The 21,011-nt window shown below is 44.7% G+C and overlaps 2 protein-coding genes across 3 annotated transcripts in view; both read right to left on the reverse strand.

Annotated features, from left to right (window-relative positions):
* Nucleotides 1-21,011, reverse strand: part of JKAMP (JNK1/MAPK8 associated membrane protein) — a 405,493-nt gene that overhangs the window by 185,382 nt on the left and 199,100 nt on the right. The gene's annotated exons all lie outside the window — the stretch shown is intronic.
* DAAM1 (dishevelled associated activator of morphogenesis 1) overlaps nucleotides 1-21,011 on the reverse strand; it is a 231,023-nt gene that overhangs the window by 138,591 nt on the left and 71,421 nt on the right. For both annotated transcript variants that reach the window (XM_063118186.1, XM_063118185.1), the window contains exon 2: nucleotides 6,854-7,076. In XM_063118186.1, coding sequence (XP_062974256.1) covers nucleotides 6,854-7,036 — 183 coding nt within the window. In that variant the 5' untranslated portion in view covers nucleotides 7,037-7,076. The remainder of the gene's footprint in view (nucleotides 1-6,853; nucleotides 7,077-21,011) is intronic.

Consider the following 21,011-nt stretch of genomic DNA (forward strand, 5'->3'; position numbering starts at 1 on the left):
GACGGCTGTTTGGCCACTGTGTGAACAGAGTGCTGGACTAGATGGACTCTTGGTCTGATCCCGCAGGGCTCTTCTGATGTTCTTATGTCCAGGAATCACATGCAGACGAGTGAATGGAATTCCATGCAGGCATATATGCATGGGCAAGTGCTGGAGTGCTCCGTCTCTCTCCTGTAGAGACCAAGTAGGTTGCTAGAGGAGGGAAGCCCCCCTCCTTCGTGCCCAGCAGAGAAACGCAGCTCCCTGACCACCTGTCAGCCCCCAGCACAGCTAGTATCTTTTGTGGGTTATTGACAGAGCTACATTATCCCAACAATCCTTACAGCAAATTGGTACTACGGCAAATATTTTGTCGCTGCATGCAAATCGCAGTCCTGAAAAGGAACGAGAGCAGGAGCACCTTTTTTCGAGAAATGTTTATAAATTCCCAAATTCGTAATTGCGTTTGAAAAATGCATATATATATATATATATATATATATATATATATATGCGCGCACTTTGATGGGAGCAGTTTTTTGTGTGTTTTTTAAAGTACACAACCCAAATTCCCCCTATTTGCTGAAATCGGACTGTTTCAGCCTATGGGGGAAATTTGTGGAAATTGGGAAAGTTGTGCAACTCAAACAGGGAAAGTTGTGCAAAGTGGGGGATCCTCTTATCCCAACGGCCTTTTCCCCCCCAGTCAGTGTTTTCCCAGGGGCAGCTCTCAAAAGAGATGGTGAAGTCTTTGTAAACCGCTCAGAGAACTTCGGCTATGGGGCGGTACATAAATGCAATAAATACTATATATATATATATATATAAAAACATCTTCTCCTGAGCAGATCTTAATCCAGGCTGGGGGGAAAACTGCCGTTTAATGCTCCCTCCACCTTTGAGCCTGGCAAACTTCAATTGAATCTCTCTCGGATTACAGGACATTGCTTAGACCCACTTTTAAGCTCGGTAAGACTGAGCAGTCTTTGGCTTCATGCCATCGAGTCCAACCCCCTGCTCAATGCAGGAATCCACCCTAAAGCATCCCTGACAGATGGTTGTACAGCTGCTTCTTGAATGCTTCTAGTGTGAGAGAGCCCACCACCTCCCTCATTGGTTCCATTGTCGTACTGCTCTAACAGTCAGGAAGTTTTTCCTGATGTCCAGCCGGAATCTGGCTTCCTGTCACTTGAGCCCATTATTCCGTGTCCTGCACTCTGGGAGGATCGAAACTGACTTATAATTGGACTGTCGGCTCTTAACAACTTGGCACAATATCACTTAAGACTGCTCGTAAGGCTACCTCTTTTCAAAGCCACGATGCTGTGTTTTGACGGTCTTCATTGCTTCCAAGCCTGCCTCCCCATGACAGAATGCAAGCTTAGGCGAAGATCAAGAAGTATCCATAATGCATGATCTAATGATTAAATTGCTTCATGTTGGTAATGGCTGCAGTTGGCCTGGAAGGCTTAAGTGCCCTCCCAAAGCAATGGGATTAAACTAGCCCAGAGCCATGTTTGTTCCATAACTTTTATCTGCACTAGGATATATTTGCACCCTGGAGAATTGCAGTGTATTCTAACTATCATATATTCTAGCTCTATCAACTCTATAATGCTTGGAACACTGAGGTTCTTTATGGCTTTGAGATTAGATAGATAGATAGATAGATAGATAGATAACAACTTAAAAAAACAGAATCAAAACTCTGCATCAAAAGAAGTGGAACCCTGCACACTGTATTAAACTCTCCCCGTTTCACAGAAAATCAAAGAGGGTCCCGTTCTTTCTGCTTTTTTGTTTAGTATGGAGACAGACAAAGAAACCATTTCATGCTGTTTACAGAAGAGGCCTGTATGATGTAGTGGTTAGAGAGTTGGGCTGGGAGTCGGGAGATCCGGGTTCTAGTCCCCACTCAGCCATGGAAGCTCACTGAGTGACTTTGGGCCAGCCACAGACTCTCAGTCCAGCCTACCTCACAGGGTAGTTGTTGTGAGGATAAAATAAGGAGGAGGAGGAGAATAGGGAAGGTGGAGGATTATGTACACCACCTTGGGTTCGTTGGAGGAAAAAAGGCATGAAATAAACGCAACAAATCACACCCTTGATGTAGGATCAACAGCTCAGAGATGATACACGCACCTACTGCTGACCCTCCAAACACAATGGTTTCAGATGCAGGACAGGTTTGGGCCAACGCCCCTGTGGTTTTTTTTGAAATTGCGAACAGCTCTAAACTTCAGCCCTGTTTGGGCAATCAAACTCACACCTTCCCCATCATGGAAGGGGGAGAGGCCCCCCCACTCCGTTGCATCCATTTACTGGTGGGAAGAGGGTTGGAAGGTCTGATGCAAGGATCCCCCTCTACTCTGGTGGGATTTAGGTTTTTGATTGCACAGGGTTTTACAACATGCAGGAAGCTTACCCCGTCAGTGGGGCTATGATGGGAGAGGGAGGGGGGCACTCAAATAGGGCTTAAGTTAGCTTAACCGCGTGGAAGTAAGTAGCGCTTGTCATTTTGACTGACAGATGAACTGGTGGCGTTGTATGAAAGCCGCTGCCAGATGGATCTGCGAGCAGGAAGCTGGGGTGGGAAGTGTGAGAAAACTGGAAAGCAACCAAAGCAGATCTAACATGAGAGAATTAGGGCTCATCTACACCAAGCAGGATATTCCACTATGAAAGCGGTATTATCCTGGTGGTGCTTTTTACACTGTATTTTGTATTTGTGCTTTTAACCTGTCGGTTGTTTTATTATGGTTTTAATTTTTGTGAACCGCCCAGAGAGCTTCAGCTATTGGGCGGTATAAAAATGTAATAAATAAATAAAATAAATAAATAAATAAAATAAAAGACAGGAGCCACACCAAGCAGGATATAGCGGTATGAAAGTGGCATATGGTTTGGGTCAATGAGCCCCAACAGTTTTCAGTGCACTTCAATACTGCAGTAGTGTGGCTCCTGCGTTTTATATACCACTTTTGATCCAGAGGGAGAGGCGGGTAACAAATAAATATATTATTAATAATATTAATATTATTATTATTATTATTATTATTATTAATAATGAATTATCCTGCTTGGTGTAGATGAGCCCATAGTCTCAAGATGCTGAAAAAAGCAGTTACACTCTTTGAGAAGCCCAAAATGTTTCTGCCAGATATAATATTTAGGGCCTTTCTCAGGTGAATTCTTAAAAAGCCTTCAGAGAATTCTGTCAGGTCTGCCCCATACATTTGAAGATAGGCAGGAAGGGGGCAGGACAGAGCCTTTAAGAATTCAACCCACGGTCTGCCAAGTGCTGCGGAATTTAATTGGTAATTGCTAGGAGATCTCATGCTTGCTCATGGTCACGGGTTTGCCCCTCCCCTCAATTGACTTGAGTGCTCCTCCCCCTATTCTCTCTTGGACATCTTGGGATTAATCTGGTATGAGAGGTGAAAACGAAATATTGGAAAGCAACAAGGCATGTCCTGCCAGCAGCTCAGGGAAACCTCGCAGGTTGCCCCGGCAACCTGAGCCGTCTCGAAGCAGCCGGCCGGCCTTTTGTGAAGGCCTCTCGCCACACCGCCGTCTCTCCTTGTGTGGCGGCGGCAAGAGCAGATGAAGCCCTGACAGACGACGAGACAAGGAGCTTGGCCTGGCGGAAAGGGATTTGGGCCCACAAGCGCCAACAACCTGACAATGCCCAGCCGTACGGCCATTCATGCTTGAGGAACTTGGCACAAGGGAGAAAGCAGTGTTGACATTGGCATGTTTTGACTTGACTTGCCTTGGCTGACATAAAATGGTAAAGCCTTACAGGAGGGTCTAAGGAAACCTGAACACACCTGTTTAATCGTACTGGGAGTTATATATTGAATCTACAAGATAAACAAAACAAAGCAACAAAATATTACAGCGTGGGGTGTTCCTGTTCAGCCAGGATGATCAGGGGTATGGAAACAAAGCCCTATGAAGAGAGACTGAAAGAACTGGGCATGTTTAGCCTGGAGAAGAGAAGATGGAGGGGAGACATGATAGCACTCTTCAAATACTTCAAAGGTTGTCACACAGAGGAGGGCCAGGAGCTCTTCTCGATCCTCCCAGAGTGCAGGACACGGAATAACGGGCTCAAGTTAAAGGAAGCCAGATTCCAGTTGGACATCAGGAAAAACTTCCTGACTGTTAGAGAAGTACGACAATGGAATCAGTTACCTAGGGAGGTGGTGGGCTCTCCCACACTAGAGGCATTCAAGAGGCAGCTGGACAACCACCTGTCAGGGATGCTTTAGGGTGGATTCCTGCATTGAGCAGGGGGTTGGACTCGATGGCCTTGTAGGCCCCTTCCAACTCTGCTATTCTATGATTCTATGATTCCAGACACTCCAAAAGGGATACAGCACCTCAACAAGGAGATTGTAGAGTTGGAACAGGTACAGAAAATGAAAAACAAAAGTATCAAGAGGCTGGAGCAACTCCCTTTTGTGGTAAGGTTACAATGGGCCCGTTCAGAAGACACCTTAAACCATGTCTTTAACCACGGTGGTTATGCCAGAAAGCCAGGCCGTGTTCAGAAGACACCTTAAACCATGGCTTTAACCATAGTGAATAAGGCCTTTTGCTTTATTCACTGTGGTTAAAGCCGTGGTTTAAGGTGTCTTCTGAACACAACCCAGCTTTCTGGCTTAACCACCGTGGTTAAAGACATGGTTTAAGGTGTCTTCTGAATGGGGCCAATGTTTGGGACTGTTTAGCTTTAAAAAACACAAGTAAGGAGAGACATGATAAGGGTCTACAAAATTATGTATGGTGTAGAGAAAGTGGATAGAAGACATTTTTCTTGTTCTCGCATAATACCAAAACCCAATGGGGGCATCCCATGAAAATGATTGGTGGGAGATTCAGGACAGATAAAAGTAGTTGAACTATGGCATTCACTATCCCAAGGTGTAGTTATGGCCAGCACTTTTGATGGCTTTAAAAGAGGACTGGACAAATTCATGGAGGGTTAGGATATCAACGTCTACTAATCTGGCTATGTGCTACCTCCAGTATAGGAGGCTATATGCTTGGCTGATGAATACTGGAAGTTCTAGGATTTATTTCTGTCTAAACCTGCACAGGGTTGTGCCCTAAGAGTGCAACCCTCCGGAAGAGTCCAAGTTTAGAGCCTTCTGTCTATCCTAAGCTCTGGCAGGCAGGGTGGAAGAAATGACGGAAGCATTGTCGCCTCCCATTCCTGCTTTTAAACATATTTAGGGAGATGTGTCCAGTGGATGCACGTTTCACCCCCTCCCCTCTCTTTTCCAAGGTTGCTGTTGCGTCCTCAGAAGAGTAGCTACGGTGGAGCCTTCTGCATTTGGAAGAGGGGGAGATACTCACTCGTTCCCCCCACCCCGAGGTGATAGCTATGTCTGCGGCCAGTTTTCCAAACGCAAAATGATCATTCAATAAATGGTTGTCTTGGTATGACAGTTACTGTAAAAACCATTAAACACACACATTAAACCTAACATACCAGTTTATAAGAACTTGACTCAACCACACTCCCCCCCTCCACTCACTATCTCGAGCAACAAACACCTTGATCCTTGTGGAGAGGTGTTTGGGGACTGTCCCCCATAAAAGTCTTACGAAGGAAGTCAGCAGCAACTGATATTTGCACTTTGCTTTTAAAACTGCACGACTCTGTTGCATCACTAGCATGTACAAAGAACCACAAGCAACAGCCTCAAGCCTGTTAACTCAAGTTGCAGAGTATTTCCACAAACTTGGAAGGCGTCTGGACTAAAAAAAACCTGCTACACTTATTACAGCTACAATATTTCAAAATCTGAAATTTATATTGCCAGATGTCAAAAATCAGATCTTCCAAAACCTTGATATTTTCCCATCTCTTACAATCTGATTGAATTTAGGCACCTTTTTCAGTCCCTTTAGCCACTTCGCTCTGGCTCAGTTCAGACAACACATTTCTCAATGTTGGGTTTTAGAACTCCACAGTGGAGTTTTTACACCACTGTTGAGAAATGTGCTGTCTGGAGGGAAAACTCCACCCCACAGTGGAGGTGGGTATTTTTTATTAAAAAAAAAACCACTCCACACTGAATATCCACGCTGTGCAGAGGAGAGTTCCTGCACACCCGTTGTGTTGTATGGAGGGCTCTGTGGAGTTTTCTGATGCGTTGAGTTGACGTTTCCCACTGGCTACAGAGTTCCCTGGCAAGAGCAACGAAAGGAGAAAGTGCCGCTCTAGGAGAGCCGCTGGGATTGGTTTTTTGCAGCAGGAAGGAAAGGAAAGGAACTTCTCGTGCAAGCACTCAGTCATTACTGACTCTTGGAGGGACGCCAGCTTTCACTGACGTTTTCTTGGCAAGCCTTATAGCGGGGTGGTTTGCTGTTGCCTTCCCCGGCCGTTACTTACTGGGTACTCATTTTACCGACCTCGGAAGGATGGAAGGCTGAGTTGACCTGAGCCGGCTGCCTGAAACCAGCTTCCGCCGGGATCGAACTCAGGCCGTGGGGAGAGTTTCAGCTGCAGAAACTGCTGCTTTACCACTCGGCGCCACACGAGGCTCTTGCAGCAACGGCTTATGAAATACCATCGGGAGGACCCGGGGGAGGAGAGAGGGCAGAGGAACTGTCAATCAAACATTGCGATAGATTTTTCTCAACTCCACGGGAGCCCACGGTCACACAATGGTGGAGTTAGAACATGTTGTGTGGGGCATACCTCCTAAAAACTCAACCATTGAGTGGAGTTTCCCCATTGCATAAAGAAACGTGTTGTCTGAACTGAGCTTCTCTTTTCCTTAGACTTGGCCAATACCCCTCTGCAAATATGGGACGATTTTCCGGGGACAACCGACATGGTTTCGGCTCTGTCACTTACCACCAGCTCACTGAACATAACGTCCAGCTCTTCCACCGGAGGCATGGGGAACGCCGGCTCCATGGTCTGCAGGGCAAAGTTGCTGTCATTCCGCAGCCGGTACGTGATCTCCGGGTGGTCGTTGCTTCGGAAGCAGCAAAAGATGAACGAAATCCCTCGCCCGCTCCTTTTTCTTGGGGCCATGGCTGAAACCCGGATGGTTTTCCTTTCTAGACACTAAATCCTAAAATGAGACCAGGAGAAGTAGAAAAGTTAGAATAGCATTTCGCTAATAACGCTTTTGCTAATAACGCCTTATCCACTCATATCCTTTCCAGATAATCCTATTAAGTTCTTATTGATTTTATTTACCTCTATCCTGGCCACCTCTTTAAACCCTTAATCGTCAATAAGCAGTCTTCAGTTCCAATCATTTTTATGAATCCTCTGCCCACCACCATCCATCACCTTGGAAAAATTATCTGGAGCCTGTCCCAGTGGCTGTCCATGTTCTTTTATGATGATGACTGCAGTATCAAGGGTACCAGCAGTCATTGCAAGTACCACGCACAGGTGATGGTCCTTGAGACAGCCAGTGAAATGATGGGCTGACCTACTGCACCATTGCATTAACCCCGATGACATGCCTCTAGACAAGCGATTTATCAGTTCTGGAAATTCTCAGGTTAGGCGTCACTGGGGAGTGGCCAGGTAGACTTGACCAGGACACAATTTGCAGACTTATGCAGGCTTCTACAGTGCACAGTAAGACAGCATCACACTTGGAAATCTGCCTGTCTCTGTACATTTCACACCAGACTAGCTGCTGCTTTTACCCAGGACGGTTGAAAGATAGAGCAAGAAAAGGATTTGGAAGAGCAAAAAAAAAAGGAGTTAGATGTTGATCGTAGCTCAGCCTTTCCCAACAATGGAATCAGTTACCTAGGGAGGTTGTGGGCTCTCCCACACTAAGAGGCAGCTGGACAGCCATCTGTCAGGGATGCTTTAGGGTGGATTCCTGCACTCAGGGGGTTGGACTCGATGGCCTTGTAGGCCCCTTCCGGCTCTGCTATTCTATGATTCTATGTGTTGGACTACAAACCCCATCTTCCCCAGCCAGCTCACACATGCTGGCTGGGGCTGATGGGAGCTGTAGTCCAACACATCTTGAGGACGCCTGGTTGGGGAAAGCTGGTGTTGCTAATTGAGTTGCCTGGGACACAAAGAATTGGATAGGCTTCTTTTTGGAAGCATAATCTTCCAAACCATCCGCCCCCGTCCCCATGGGAGTGATCAACAGCTACTGAAATGGCACTGTATTGCAGATGTAAAACTTGTGCAGTTGAGAAACTTAGCTGTGAGCATGCTCTTGTGTATCCCTGCTGGCTGTTTTCTCATCCAGCAGATTCTAGAACAAATGTTCTTTTCTGTGACATTTTAAAAGCAAGAGTGTGTTATCCCTCCAGATTTCCTGCAAGATGGAAACTACTTGGGAACCATCTCCCTGTGGAAGGAGAAAGACCAGAGTTTAAAAGGAGGCTGTGACCTTAAGCCCTCCCGTTCTCAGTGTTTCTGCCAGCTGGTCTGCACAGTTGATTCAAGAACACCACAAAGTAGTAGTTACTTTTCGGTGAGCTCTGATCCACTCGCTGGTTCTCCAAACATAAATGCAGAAAAGACTGGAAAACACACAAACAAACACACACACACGGAAATCAGAAGAACTCATATTTAAATACAGAAACTGAAAAATCCACACTCTTATTGTCAACCAAATTGCATCTGAAAGCATGAGATCTCAGCTCCGAGAATTACATGAGAAACTCGGGAGATTTCATACATATCATAGAATCACAGAATAGTAGAGTTGGAAGGGGCCTACAAGGCCATCGAGTCAAACCCCCTGCTCAATGCAGGAATCGACCTCAAAACATCACTGACTGATGGATAAATTCCTGGAGGCAAAGGCTATCAGTGGCTACTAGCCCTGATGGTTGTATGCTACCTCCAGTATCAGAGGCAGTAAGCCTGTGTGCACCAGTTGCTGGGGAACATGGGTGGGAGGGTGCTGTTGCACCATGTCCTGCTTTGTGGGTCCCTAGTCAACGGCTGGTTGGCCACTGTGTGAACAGAGTGTTGGACTAGATGGACCCTCGGTCTGATCCAGCAGGGCACTTCTGATGTTCTTGTGTTCTATGTTCCTAGGATCAACTCAGACAACATAAAGTCATGTTGCAGTGGGTTGGTGCCGGACTACAGTTCCCATTCTCCCCATGCTGGCCAGGGATAATGGGCAGTGTAATCCAATGCCTCTGGAGGGTGCCAGGTTAGGGGGGCGCCGGCATGGTTTTTCGAAAACCTGAGCCACAGCGCGTGCCTTGGCCCGATGCCACCAAGCGAATTGACGGCAGATGTGAGATTCAAACCACGGACTTCCCGATTCATAGCTGAGTCTTTGCCACATTGCTCCACCAGCCTGTTCAAGAAAAGTGAGCCACGTCCAAAAATGCAAACTTTTATCAGTCAGGCTGCTTTTCAGGAAGCACTCTATGCGCAGGTGTTGGGAGGGAAAAGAAAAACCGAGGAGGAAAGAAAGCTTTGGAGGAACAGTAATGGAGGGAAGTCATTGTGGTTGATTATTCTATTGATGGATGTCCATTAAAAAGCCCACCCTTTTCTTGGTGTTCAACAGCCGTTGGAAATGTTCAAGTACTCCAATACTGAGTGTTTTGTGGGCGATAAGCACTCTGAAGCGGAAGTAATTTCTCACTGGGGTGTGCAATTCAAAGGACGCTTTGTTATTCCATTTGGTTTTGTTAGTATTAATAAGGCTCATTCGTTTAACTCACATTCCGTTCGCTACTCACTAGTTATTATTTCTTTGGTTCTCATAACTCCTTGTTTTCATCTCCTGTTGCTTTCAATGGGAGACTGAGCTGCCAGGAGAACAGGACACCCTGAGCGAGGAAGAGGGAATTGTCTTCCAGCAGCCGCTGGGCAATTTAAAAAATACAAGCAGCCATTTTCAGGGGAGGGGGGGATTTATATCCCCCTAATCCATATAAACTCTGAATGAATAACAGATAGATTACAAACAAGAAACGTATTTGTTAGGAGATCTAATGTAAAATTAAACCAAATACGGCCCCTATTTATTTAATATTGTCATTAGTTCTAAATTGAACACACATCCCTGTTTCTTTCGTTTCCATCCCACTTTTAGTCCAGAAGGGCACTTTATTTATTTATTTATTTATTTCATTTATATACCGCCCCATAGCCGAAGCTGTCTGGGCAGTTTACAAAGATTAAATGATGAATGATGCAGTGTTCTCCAAGCCAGATTTAGGGTACATATTTCTTGACTGGCTGGAAATTCTCACGCAGAGCAATCCTATGATCTCTGGGAGGGTATAGAACATGAGAAGAGCCCTGCTGGATCAGACCAAGGGTCCATCAAGATAAATATTCTGTTCACGTGGTGGCCAACGTGATGCCTTTGGGAGGCCCACAAGTTGGTCATGAGTGCAACAGCCATCCATGGAAAACCCTCAAGTAAGACATGAGTGCAATAGTATCTCCCCACCCATGTTCCACAGCAATTGATGTACATAGGCATACTGCCTCTGGAAGTATAATATAGCCATCAGGACCAGTAGCCATTGTTAGGAATTCACTACTACAGGATGTAATGATAGCCACCAATCTAGATTGCTTTAAAAGGGGGTTGGATAAATTCCTGGAGGAGAAGGCTCTCAATGGGTCGGAGGGTAATGTTGCACCGTTGTGTGAATAGAGTGGTAGATTAGATGGACCCTTGGTCTAATCCAGAATGGTTCTTATGTTCTCCCCACCCACCTCCACTGAGGTTCTCTCCACACTGCCTGTGAGGGAGAGGGCAGGGAGATAGGACTCCTTGGTCTAAGGTCAGAGCGCTATCTCCGACCTTGGATCGAGGAATCTGACATATCCTATGATATCTCCCCCCCCCCCGTCCCACTTGCTGTCTACGGACCACTGGACTGTACTCTTACACTCAGGTCCTCAGGGAAGAATTTACTCCAGCCAACAAAAACAAGGCTGACAACTATTACCCAGAGGACCTTTTCTTCTGCCACTCCCAGTTTGTGGAATGGCTTGCCGGGAGAGATTCGTCAACTTAACAGTCTTCCGGAATTTAAGAAAGCCATAAAGGCTGATCTCTTTCGGCAGGCCTACCCACTTGAATTTTAAATTTGTCTTTTAATAATGTGCTGCTTTTAATAACGTATTAGTTTTAAATGTTTTAACTAGTTATATGATGTTTGCATTCGTGTTGTACCCCGCCTCGATCCAGAAGGAGAGGTGGGTAACAAATTATTATTATTATTATTATTATTATTATTATTATTATTATTATTATTTATTCAGAATGTTAAGGGATACTCAGGTTTTAGTACAGAGGCTTATATTTTTATATTTTGTAAGCTGCATCAAGATACCCTTCGGAGTAGCAAAAAGGGATATTTATCTTCCGAAACAGACTAGCATTGCTTCTTCATACACAAGCTTTCAATCTATAAAACCACGCTGGCAACCAAGTTAAGACCAGCTTCAAAGTTCTTACGCGCTACGGTCGGTTTCCAAGGCAGGTATTCAACTTTACTGTGTCGTTTTCTGGAACCCGTTTCCAAATCCACAGGCCAGCTCTAGCATAGCAGCACAAGCAAAATGATGCTCGCGGAATAGTAATGGAGCAGTGTGGATGGATACACAGGGTGAATGGTTGTTTGGGAACTGGTTTTGCACTTAGAATTGTGGATTGGAGTAGACCCCCGAAGGCAGAGCAAGAGGAGGCCATGGATAAAGAGTTGATTAGACATTAATGCCAAGGTCAAAGCAAGCCCTGAAGAACAGGTCGATAGAACTGTACTCAATAGGGTGTCAGAAACATCTAAGAGTTAGACATCACTGATCAATACATTTTAAATAGATATTTGGAGGCCAGGACACCCAAACACACAGAACGAGTGGTGGACAAATCTCTCGGTTCCTCACATTTCCAATCTTACGTTTACGACATCCCAAACTTTGAGAACTTTCTTTTTAAAAGTTTACCGGTAAATTCATAAACATTTTGTGCACATTACTATTAAAGCATGCTTTTTTTGGGGGGGGCAGGCAATTTGTTATAATATAATGCATTTCTGGGGGTTATTTCTCCTAATAGACAGAATTTTGCATGCATTTTTGGATTGGAAAACTCCATTGTTTTAAATGTTTGCTCGGGCCTTTAGCAGATAGCTTTGTAGCAAATAATGCAGTGTACCAAGATTATATACCTCGAACTTGTTTCAAATACAATTTAAAAACAAAAACAAAATTTAATTCTTCTTGTCAAGTAGAAAATTCTTTACTGACGGCACACTTGAGAAGGTAAAGATACTGTCCTAGTTTGAGTGCCCTTCAGTACCATCTTTATTTGGGTTCAAGAGTGATTTTGTGTTTTAGAGCTCAGACCAACTATGGTCTTGTACTTAGGTTCTTGGGAAGGTATCTTTTTTTTTTAGTCTCACCAGTTTGCCTTTGGGAAAATAGTGTTTTCTGATCAGCCATGGATACCATGGCAACCATTTTACTAATAGGCACGCCCCCTCCCCAACTATGGAAGCCATTTTGTGAGAGTGCCCACAACACATTCTCAAAATTCCAAATATGTCTACCAATCCAAAATGCCTGGGGACTCCTAAAAATTATGTTATAGAGCTGGAAAAAGTGCAGAAAAGGGCAAATAAAATGATTAAGGGGCTGGAGCATCTCCCCTACAAGGGAAGGTTACATCAACTGGGATTGTTTAGCTTGGAAAAAAGGAGACTAAGGGGAGACATGATAGAGGTGTACAAAATTATGCATGGTATGGAGAATGTGGATAGGGAGACATTTTTCTCCCTCTCTCAAAATACTAGAACCCCGGGTCATCCTATGAAACTGATTGGTGGGAGATCCAGGACAAAAAAAGGAAGTACTTCTTCACACAGTGCATAATTAAATTATGGAACTCACTACCACAAGATGTAGTGATGGCCACCAATCTGGATGGCTTCAAAAGGGGGTTGGACAAATTCTTGGAGGCAAAGGCTATCCATGGCTACTAGCCCTGATGGTTGTGTGCTATCTCCAGTATTCGAGGCAATAAGCCTGTGTGCACCAGTTGCTGGGGAACATGGGTGGGAGGGTGTTGTTGCACCATGTCCTGCTTGTTCATCCCTGGCCAATGGCTGATTGGCCACTGTGTGCTAGACTAGATGAACCCTTGGTCTGATCCAGCATGGCACTTCTTATGTTCTTATGCAACTCAGGTTCAGCACATCAACACACACTTCATTCATCATAATCCATGATTCTGAAGAGGAATCTAAGAACACATGGAAAAGGATATTTAGAGCTGGAAAAATGGCAGAGAAGGGAAACGAAATTAATCCAGGTTCTGGAGCAACTCTCCTATGAGGAAAGGTTACAACATCTGGGACTGTTTATTTTAGGAAAAAGGAGAGTAGATGTACATGATAGAGGTGTACAAATTTATGTGCGTGGAGGGGAGAAAGTGGATAGGGAGACATTTTTCTCCCTCTCTCATAATACTAGAACCCAAACGGATCATCTAATCGACCTGAAATGGTGTGAGACAGATACAAGGAATAACTTCTTCGCATTGCGCAGTGTTGAACTATGAAATTCACTGCCACAAGATGTTGCGACGGCCACCAATTTGGATGGCTTTAAAGGAGGATTAGACAAATTCATGGAGAATTGGGCTATAAAAGGCTACTAGTCCTGATGGCTACATACTACCTACATTAGCAGACGAAGAATGCCTTTGTATATCAGCTGTTCAGGAACATGAGCAGGGAAGATGTTATTGCACTCATGACCTACTTCTGGATTTCCTGGTTGACCTCTGTGTGAACAGAATGCTGGATGAGACGCATCCTTGGTCTGAACCAGCATGTTTTTTCTTATGTCCTCCAGAATTGTGGTTTATTTGTCCATGTGAACATAGCCAATACCTTGTACTATTTTTTTCCAAGTGCGGCACTATGGATTTTCAAGGCAATATTAATTCTGTCCCTTCAAAGACACCGGTAGCATATCAATTCTCCCTAATGGTATGTTCTACAGTGTTTAAAACCTACGGTGGCCTCTGATGAATTCGTCACCATTCTGCTTATTAAATCAAATCAAGCATAAACAAACTCCCAAACACAACAGCTGCTGGGGAGTTTAAAACAACAGCAACAACAACAACAAACCTGCTATAATCCCAAAAATCTCAAAAATGCAGCTTGCAGTTACCCGGTTGAAACGGGGAGCCGGACAGCGTTGCGGTCCGTTGCCACGGCGACGGCACAAGATGATGGCTTTGCATCTGTGTACACCAAAAGGTTCAGCACCGAGTGATTTGGAAATTCTGATTTAGCTGCCAGATAAGAGGCTTAAGATGGGGTAGCTGACATAGTTTGCTGTGGAGTCTTCCAATTTGTCGCACCCCGGGGATTAACAATGAAACAGCGAGCAGCGAAACGGAACGTCCAGCGAATGCAGCTTTGTATTCGGCAAATCAGGGCTAGAGCACACACACTCACACACAGAAAAGTAATTAAGAATGCAATCTCTGTGTACCAAAGAAAGCAAAAAAAAGTCCATTTATCATTTAATTTGTGTAACAGAATAGAGTAGAAATAATTTGCTCTGCTTATCCCACTGAGAATTAGGCCAATCAACACACCAGAATTTTACAGACCCTACCTCCCCATGTGTCGTATTATTATCATAGTCTTATGTTTTATTCTCTCTTTACTGACACTATTCATTTTTTCTCCATTAGTGCTTTTATATCAGGAACAACAAGTTTGGTCTAAAATATGCCCATTTTGCAGAACTGGAAACTGATACGATGGCTTCTTCCCTCACAAGCCACCCAGGTAGCTTATGGGAAACGAGAGGCTAGAAAGTGGGTCTGCCAGTTCCAGCTGCCACCCTCTTTGTCTGATGTGTCACAATGAAACCTTGTTCTCACAGTCTACTAAGGGAGGCTGGTGGCTCCGACATCAGTGGGGCTCTGAAGCCGCTGCAGGGATTAATCAAATTCCACAGGACGCATGACTTATTATCTGTTGATAATAAGTTATCCCTAAAAAAAATCAAGTGGAACTACCATGTGTAGAAGCAATCTGTTTGGCTGCTGCTGGAGACAGAAGACTGGGTTCTTGGAGCCTTGGCCTGGTCCAGCGAAGCAGCCCTTTGGTCTGCCAAATCCTCCCAGCTCCAAGCCAATGGAGACTTTTGCCAAGAGCAGCCTTCCTCAACCTGGGGCGCTCCAGATGTGTTGGACTACAACTCCCAGAATGCCCCAGCCAGCTCTGGCTGGGGCATTCTGGGAGATGCAGTCCAACACATCTGAAGCGCCCCAGGTTGAGGAAGGCTGGCCTAGAGCAAAAGGAGTTCTGACTAAAACCCAGAATGGAATCACACATGCACACCACATACACACTTGACATTGGAGCACGGGCCTCCACTGTAGTCCACTGTGCCTAGACCGTACCCCTTAAGTCTGCAAGTAGACGCTCTCATAGTTGGATGCTGTTTTGTTAAAAAGCAAAACAAAAACAAATAATTCCCTCTGTGCACAGTAAAAAACAAAACGCTATGTCAGGGAGAAGGTTCAAAGCCCAGGGTTCGATATCCTCAAGATATGGGAGAATTAAGTATCAAATACAGATAGTAATGATGCCAATATAGTATAATGCTGGCATCTACATCATATAAACTGGGAGGCTGGCGTGCTGAAAAGAGAAGTGTTGTCCTAGGGCCACCTTGATTTTGGCTCAAAAGAGAGGTTTATTTTGGAGCTCAGTCCCCAGATCTGCTTCATACTTAGGATCTTGGTAAAGTTACTTTCCTTTTACCAGTTTGCCTTTTGGGAAATGTGTGTTTGTGACTAGCTATGCCTATCACGGCAGCCATTTTGTGCAAGCACCCACGACACTCCCTCAAAACTCCAAATGTGCCCACCAACCCAAAGAGTTCGTGTATCCCTGTCTTTATTAGGCCAACTCAAAGTTCCCAAAAATATGCAAACATTTGAGATCTCCAAAGATTTTGTGAACTTTTGAGTTGGTGTAATAAAGGTATTATGCTACATGGCTTTTGGAATTTTTCTAATGGCAAACACAGATGCCTTTGATTTTTGTATGATTTAGAGGATACAGTAATCACACTTTATCATCTGTCCTAAAGTGTACAAAGTCATGAACGGTGTTGGAGGAACTCAGGTCCCGCAACAATGTTGTGGACAGACAAAAAGACATGTGTCAGAGTCCCTTTCCAGTTTTATTGGCTGCCAGTCCAGGTCCGGGCCCAATTCAAAGTGCTGGTATTAACATTTAAAGCCCTAAACGGCTTGGGGCCAGGCTATCTGAAGGAATGCCTCCTCCCAAATGTACCTGCTCGGACCCTAAGGTCATCCTCAGGGGTCCTTCTCCGCGAGCCCCTGCCAAAGGAAGTGAGGCAGGTGGCTACCAGAAGGAGGGCCTTCTCTGCTGTGGCACCCCGGCTGTGGAATGAGCTCCCTAAGGAGGTTCGCTTGGCACCTACATTATATGCTTTTAGACGCCAAGTGAAGACCTTTTTATTCTCCCAGCGTTTTAACAGTCTATAAATAAATTTTAACTTGGTGTTTTAAATTTGTAATTTTGCATTGCTGCTGTTTTTATCTGGTTGAGCTTTTATATTGTATTTTATAATATGGTTTTATACTGTTGTTTTATACTTTGAATGTTTTTAATTTTTGTGAACCGCCCAGAGAGCTCCGGCTATTGGGCGGTATAGAAATGTAATTAATAAATAATAATAAATAAATGTTAACTGACAGGATTAATTACAACATATAATTCTATTTTAAAAAGGGATTAATCAAATTCCATGGGACACATGACTTATTTTTGTGAACCGTCCAGAGAGCTTCGGCTATTGGGCGGTACAAAAATGTAATAATTAAATAAATAAATATTATCCATTGATAATAAGCTATCCCTAAAAAATCAAGTGGAACTACCATGTGTAGAAGCAATCTGTCTGACCACTGCTGGAGACAGAAGACTGGGTTCTTGGAGCCTTGGCCTGATCCAGCGAAGCAGCCCTTTGGTCTGCCAGATCCTCCCAGCTCCAAGTCAATGGAGATGGCTGCCTAGAGCAAAAGTTTCATTTCAAGTGTGACTGCCTCTCCTAAGTGAAATGGCTTGGACCCAAAGGCCAAAGAGCAGTTTAATGGAGTTGGAGAGCTCTGTTTTCTGGCAGCTGTATCCTTTTCTTTCTTTGTCTTTTCCTGGAAAGCAGGCCTGCACTTTTCATCCACCGTGTGTCTCATTTGCTAACTATCCAATAAAAAGAATTGCGACGCCAAATTCACAGATACAACAGCGTGGATTAAATACCTCTGACAATAGCAACGGCTTCGTCATTCCATTCCTAAATGAGCACCTGAGATATAGATTCAGAAAAACTACCCCATCTCCAAAGTCATCAATTTCTCTCCCTATCACCCAAAATTAGTATACAAAAAGGAATCGGCAAGACTGCTAACTTCTTCAAACATGCTGGTCGTTTATCTGATGCAGATGTTACGGGACTTTGCTGTTAAGCTAATCTGCAATCACTACCATTCATATTTGAAAGGGCAGATATGGTTACCTCTCCCGTACACGTTTTCACCTGTTGCTCTTCTTCGTGCCTTTCCCAATTCCTCTCTTCGCTTTTTACAAGAATGGTTGCTGAACCAGTCCCAGAACGGATCACAAAAGATCTAGCTCTGTTGGCAGCATTAAACAAACTTTGGGGCAACTTGCATTCTTGTTACACAGATGTGAGAGAGCTCCAGGTGTTGGCATTATTATTATTATTATTATTATTATTATTATTATTATTATTATTATTAGCCAGAATTCCCTTGGAATATGGATCTTTAGGGTTTGACGAGCATCAGAATCAGCTGTTTAGAAATAATGGACCCCAACATCATTAGCAACACTATTTCTTAACTGTTAGAGCAGTACAACAATGGAACGAATGTCCTAGGGAGGTTGTGGGCTCTCCCACACTAGATGCATTTAAGAAGCAGGTGGACAGACAACTGTCAGGTGGATTCCTGCATTGAGCTTGGGGTTGGACTCGATGGCCTTAGAGACCCCTTCCAACTCCACTATTCTATGATTCTATTATTCCAATGTTCCCACCGCCACTTCAGTGGCAATGATACGCCTCCTGTTCCTAACTCTTTTGGCTCTCTTGCATAGGACAGCAGGATGGATGCTCCTATGTACCATATGGAAAGGAGGACAGGGCTCCTGTATCTTTATCAGTTGTATAGAAAAGGGATTTTCAACAGGTGTCATTTGTATGCATGCAGCACCTGGGGAAATTCCCTCTTCGTCGCAACAGCTAAAGCTGCAGCAGTATAGCTAGAGTGACCAGATACAAAAGAAGGCAGGGCACCTGCAGCTTTAACTGTTGTGATGAAGAGGGAATTTCACCATGCATACAAATGACACCTGCTGAAATTCCCTTTTCCATACAATTGTTAAAGATACAGGAGTCCTGTCCTCCTTTCCATATGGTCACCTTACTCCTATGTGGCCTGCACCTTTACCTTTTTCCAACCCAGGAGAAACGAGAGGCAGTTGCATACACTTTTGGAAACATCCACACTATGTTTTAAAGACCCCAGGAGAATGAGCATTCACCATACACAATGCAAGTCCTCCTCAATCGTCTCGCAGTAATGGGACACCAAGTTAATGCTAGCCAAGAGGGCAGAATAAAATGCTATAATAAATAATAAACATAGTAAGAGGGCACTTTCCAGGAGCAGAGACGTGGCTAGAAGTAGGCCCAGCAATCAACCAGCAGTGATCCACACCCCCTGGCGATTCCGGACTCCTTTATCCCCATATCTATCAACCATTCTTTAGCATCTTTCAAGCTATGGCCGTCACTACTCAAACTCTTATTGCCATCCATCTCCCTTAAGGTCTGCCCATCCAAAAACACATGGCCCATTGTCCCTTGCTGGAAGCTTGGGGCACCTTCCTAAAATGTGGCGCCATCGCTATTGTGCTCCCCCCAAACTCCACGAAACCGCCACTACCGATTTTCAGCCCCAACGGCCGAACCACATTTGGTCATGTGACGTGGGTCGTCATGGTAACGGAAGGAGGGGACCAGAAGGGTGTGGCAGTTGGGAGTGGTTGGAAGAGGTAGAAGGAGAGAGAGAAGGAGAAAAAGGAGGAAGGGGGGAGGGTTTTGGAAGGATTTTGGGAAGATAAGAGAAGGCAAGGCTGGACAGGATGGCTGTAAGGAGCAGAGAATTGGGCAGCCTGCCACGGTGAACAGCATTACAGGAGCGGCATAAGAAGTTTACCCGGGCAACGGACAGGGCCATGCAGGAACGTCTAGACAGCTATTTAGGAGCTGAGATAACTCAGGGACTCACAGTGTGTTCATGGTTAAGTTGTTACTAATAAATTTTGTAAAAAGAAGGGCTTCCGTGTTTGGCTAAGTCCTGGTGCCTCACCCAGATTCCTTACATACGGTTGCACTCACGTCCACCTCTTGACATCTTGCCAAGGCACTGGTTTTAACCAATAAAGCCTTACACAGCTCAGGACCACAATACCAGAGAGAATGACTCTCCTGACATGAACTTACCCGTACACTACGCTCAACATCTAAGGTCCTCTGAATGCCTACTCCAAGGGAAGCTTGGAGGACAGCAATAAGGGAGAGGGCCTTTTCAGTGGTGGCCCCCAATTATGGAATGACCTCCCCAATGAGGCTCGCCGGGTGCCAACATTGTTATTTTTTCAGCGCCAGGTCAAGACTTTTCTCTTTTCCCAGGCATTTCGCAACATATGCTGAGATTTTTCTTAACTGACCCCACAATAGTTGTTTTAAATGGATATTGTCTGTTTTTATGCTTTTAAATTTTGTATATTTGTTTTTAATGTTCACTGTTTTTAATCTTTGTAAACCGCCCAGAGAGTTTCGGCTATGGGGTGGTATATAAATGTAATAATTCATCATCATCCTTGCCTTCTCCATCCCTCCTCTCCCTCTATCTGTCAACATGGAATCCAGCCTTCCCTAACCTGGTGCCGTCCATGTGTTGGACTGCAATTCCCATCATTCTCAGCTAGCTAGCATGGTTTTGCAGCCCAAGACACCTGGAGGAGCCCAAGTTCAGTAAGCCCAACTTAGACCATGTACCAACTTAGACAAAGCCCTATGAAGAGAGACTGAAAGAACTGGGCATGTTTAGCCTGGAGAAGAGAAGGTTGTGGGGAGAAATGATAACACTCTTCAGATACTTAAAATGTTGTCACACAGAGGAGGGCCAGAATCTCTTCTCGATCCTCCCAGAGTGCAGGACACGGAATAACGGGCTCAAGTTACAGGAAGCCAGATTCCAGCTGGACATCAGGAAAAACTTCCTGACTATTAGAGCAGTACGACAATGGAATCAGTTACCTAGGGAGGTTGTGGGCTCTCCCACTCTAGAGGCCTTCAAGAGGCAGCTGGACAACCATCTGTCAGGGATGCTTTAAGGTAGATTCCTGCAATGAGGAGGGGGTTGGACTTGATGGCCTTATAGGACCCTTCCAACTCTACTACTCTATGGGCTCATCTACAACAACGGGATATAGCACTATGAAAGTGGTATGAAAACGGTATATAAAAGGCAGGAGCCACACTACTGCTTTATAACAGTGTTGAAGTGCACCGACAACTACTGGGGCTCATTGACACATACCACATACCATTTTCATAGTGTTATATCCTGCTTTGTGTAGATGTGTCATGCGCCCCAACAGTTGTCAGGGCACTTCAGTACCACTATAAAACAGTAGTGTTGATCCTGCAGTGCACTCCAGTACTGCTATAAAGCAGTAGTGTGGCTCCTGCCTTTTATATAACACTTTCATAGCGGAATATTCTGCTTGGTGCAGATGGGCCCTATAATTCTATGATTCTATACCTTCGGACGTGAAACCAATTTCCCTTTGCTTATAGCGTGAAGCACCTAGTATACCAATGGTGCAGTTTGTAGTTCCGCCCTGTGTCCATCACAGCTGCTCTCTCTCAACAC

This window comes from Elgaria multicarinata, chromosome 2, assembly GCF_023053635.1.
Source record: "Elgaria multicarinata webbii isolate HBS135686 ecotype San Diego chromosome 2, rElgMul1.1.pri, whole genome shotgun sequence".
Lineage (NCBI taxonomy): Eukaryota > Metazoa > Chordata > Lepidosauria > Squamata > Anguidae > Elgaria > Elgaria multicarinata.